At 44.2% G+C, this 3,007-nt stretch overlaps 1 protein-coding gene across 1 annotated transcript; it reads left to right on the top strand.

Moving 5' to 3' along the window:
• apoa1b (apolipoprotein A-Ib) lies at window positions 1-2,643 on the top strand. Its single transcript, XM_017691893.2, has 4 exons — window positions 1-78; window positions 603-652; window positions 758-902; window positions 1,725-2,643. The coding sequence occupies exons 2-4, from the start codon at window positions 610-612 to the stop codon at window positions 2,317-2,319; spliced, it is 783 nt and encodes a 260-aa protein (XP_017547382.1). The 5' UTR covers window positions 1-78; window positions 603-609; the 3' UTR covers window positions 2,320-2,643.
• The last annotated feature ends 364 nt before the right edge of the window (window positions 2,644-3,007 follow it).

Raw genomic sequence — 3,007 nt, 5'->3', positions numbered from 1 at the left:
CCCTCTCCCTCGGACCCTATAAAACATCCACCTCTGCCCCAGGTTCTTCAGTCTGTTCCAGACCAGCATCACCAACAGGTAAGCAGCAGAGCTGAGGACACACTTGCCTTTTTACAGGAGAACTTCGGAAAAACTTTGCAAAGATTCAAAGCAACTGTAGGGGGGGGGGGGAAGGGGAAAACTGTTAATTAAGTTTCACTGAATTGTGTTTAACACCCAGAAACCTGCCCTTCATTTGTGGAAATAGAAATCTGTAGAGAGGCCTGGAACCTCATTTATAACTTTCAAAATGTTTTAAATTTGTAGATCACTTCGCGAGAAAGCTCAATTTAGGGACAAAGCCTCCTCGGCTAACATCCAAGATAATCCTGACGGTTGGAGATTAGGTAGCGGTCAAGCACTAATCTAGTTGCGAAGCCTTTGTATCTCCATTTTATCCAGGTTGGATTAGAACGTAAAGTTGGATTAGAGTGTAGGTTGACATGCGCCGTAGACTGAACTATTTCAGGTCGGGTTCCACTGGTTCTAAAACCTTCTGCTCTTTTTCTGTCATGCATGCCTCTGATTGAAAAAAGTGATGCTGACCTGCTTTCTCTTCACAGATCCACCATGAAGTTCGTGGCTCTAGCACTAGCCATTCTCCTGGCTGCAGGTAAGCAATGTTTCTCGGCTTCAACATCAAGTATTCAAAGTCAGCAGCTGAAGCCTGGTAGCCTGGTGTGCACTGCTTCAAAATTTAAGCCTCCTATCTGTCCAGGTTGCCAGGCCCGCTCCATGCAGGCAGATGCGCCGACTCAATACGAACAGATAAGGTCTGCAGTTGTGACATACCTGGGTCAGGTAAAGGAGACTGCACAGAAGGCCATCGACCGCCTTGATGACGCCGAGTACAAGGAAGTCAAGTAAGAGATAAAGCTCGCCATTCGTTTGTCTTCAGCCAATGAGGATTAAAGCTGCTCATTATTCAATTGTTAATCTTCAGGAACTGATTCATCACCACAGTGTGGGCCCATATGTGTACCCTTGTAATTTCAAGCTGGTAATCTTTCCACCTCCACATGCACTCACAAAGAGATCTTTATATCTTCATGTACAGTGGTTCTCAAACAAGGCTTAAGGAAGCCCTAGATAGCCCACGTCTGTCCTCTATTCCTTTGTACTGCGAGGAAAAGTGTGGACCATCTGGGGGACCCTGAAGATCAGTTTGAGAACCACTGCCACAGAAGAACTAGCAGTCTACAAAACAAACTTTTCGGAAAGCGACAACTCTAAGAAGCATTAAATTCTCGTATATGGCCTCTTGAACATTTTAAAATGGGTTCTATATGGCACATAAGCCTGAACCTTGATGATATACAGTACCCTTGTTAGATGGTTCTTTGTGTGGTTACAGTTCTTATACATGATGAAAAGTTTGATTTATATGATTCTTTAAGGAACCTTTGACAAATGGTTCTACATGGCACCAAAAAGGAAACCTTTATACAGTCTAGCAGAAAAACTACTATAAAGATTTGTTTAAGACTGTATGTAAAAGTTCATTAAACCAATAAAAACTCTTCCACACTAACTCTTTTTCAACCACGGCTCCTAAAGGAACCAAGTCTTTTTTCAATGGAGTTGCTCAAAGGCATCTTTGTGACCAATTCAGTGAATAACCTGCATAACATTAATTACACAAAATGCTTTCTGAAGTTTTTTTCAATTCTTTCCTTTCTTCATAGGGATCGCCTCACCCTGTCCCTGACCAGAATCGAGACCTTCTTGGAATCTGCCTCCGAGTCTCTCAAACCAGTCAGAGAGACCTTTGGCCCACAGCTACTGGAAGTCTTTGCCGGTGTCCGTGAGAAGGTGGAGAAAGATGTAGAGGAACTGCGCACAGAGCTGGCACCCAAGCGTGAGGCCCTGCGTGAGGTGGTGGTGAAGCACATTGACGAGTACCGCGAGAAGCTGGAGCCTCTGCTGAAGGAGTATACCGAGAAGAACCGCGAGCAGATGGAGTACTTCCGCGGCAAGTTCGAGCCTGTGTTGAAGGAGCTGCGGGAACTGATAAAGACCAACGTGGAGGAGACCAAGTCCAAGCTGACACCCATCGTGGAAGTGCTGGTCAAAAAGGGGCGCGAGCGCCTGGAAGAGGTGAAACAAGCCCTCGACCCTTACATCCAGGAGTACAGGGAGCAGGCAGGAAGCACCTTGACCAGCCTTCGGGAGCAGTACGACTCCGGAGAACTGCACAAGAAGATCTCTGGTCTGATAGAAGAGGTTAAGCCACAGTTAGAGAAGATTGCCGAATCTGTCCAGAAGGCTTTCAAGGAATAAACATCCTCTTGTCCACTTCCTTGCACACCGAAACGTGGCCTCAAAGGCCCGTTTATTCCCACACCCTGTTACTAACATCCGAGTCTTCAAAGCTTCATCATACAAATGGATTCTTTCCCCACATCTACTCACATTCACGTGCACTTTCCACTCACCATGGGTTGATGCAGCAACCGGACTTTTATTTTCTTGCCAAGCTTAACACATGCTTAAATAGATGCAACCTGTTTTTGTGCAACATTCGGGCTTTTGCTGTGCTTCTTGTGTTGTCAAAGAATGTGACAAAAAAAATGGATCAATAAAAAACAGACTGTTTCATACAAACCTCTGTTGTCTCAAGTGTTCTCCTCACACCCAAGCAATGAGCCTCAAATCAAAACTCATTCAGCTCTCAGCTTTGGCTTATGCTCAACATTCATATCCTTCAACACATTCTAAATGAATTTAGAGTGTAAATAAATACACGTAGGGAAAAAGAGGAAAATTGTGTCCCTTAAAAGGGAAATTCCGCCAAAATGTTCCGCATAATGACATCATGAAGATGTAAATAGTCATTTAGAGTGGTTGGTTGTGAAACACTGCAGTTAGAGTCAGAATTGTTCACAGTGGAAGTGATAGGAACCAGATGTCCATGATTTCATTGAAAAAATTAGAAGACACTTGTAGGTTCACTAGTGGTTTTAGATTT

The sequence above is a fragment of the Pygocentrus nattereri genome, chromosome 19 (assembly GCF_015220715.1).
Source record: "Pygocentrus nattereri isolate fPygNat1 chromosome 19, fPygNat1.pri, whole genome shotgun sequence".
NCBI classification, from domain to species: domain Eukaryota; kingdom Metazoa; phylum Chordata; class Actinopteri; order Characiformes; family Serrasalmidae; genus Pygocentrus; species Pygocentrus nattereri.
This window is presented reverse-complemented; position numbering and strand designations above follow the sequence as displayed.

Excerpts from the sequence above, each read along its gene's own strand:
- apoa1b (XM_017691893.2), top strand. The coding sequence starts at position 610 with ATGAAGTTCGTGGCTCTAGCACTAGCCATTCTCCTGGCTGCAG. Across the intron at positions 653-757 it reads AGCCATTCTCCTGGCTGCAG|GTTGCCAGGCCCGCTCCATG; the intron begins GTAAGCAATGTT and ends CTATCTGTCCAG. Across the intron at positions 903-1,724 it reads GCCGAGTACAAGGAAGTCAA|GGATCGCCTCACCCTGTCCC; the intron begins GTAAGAGATAAA and ends CTTTCTTCATAG.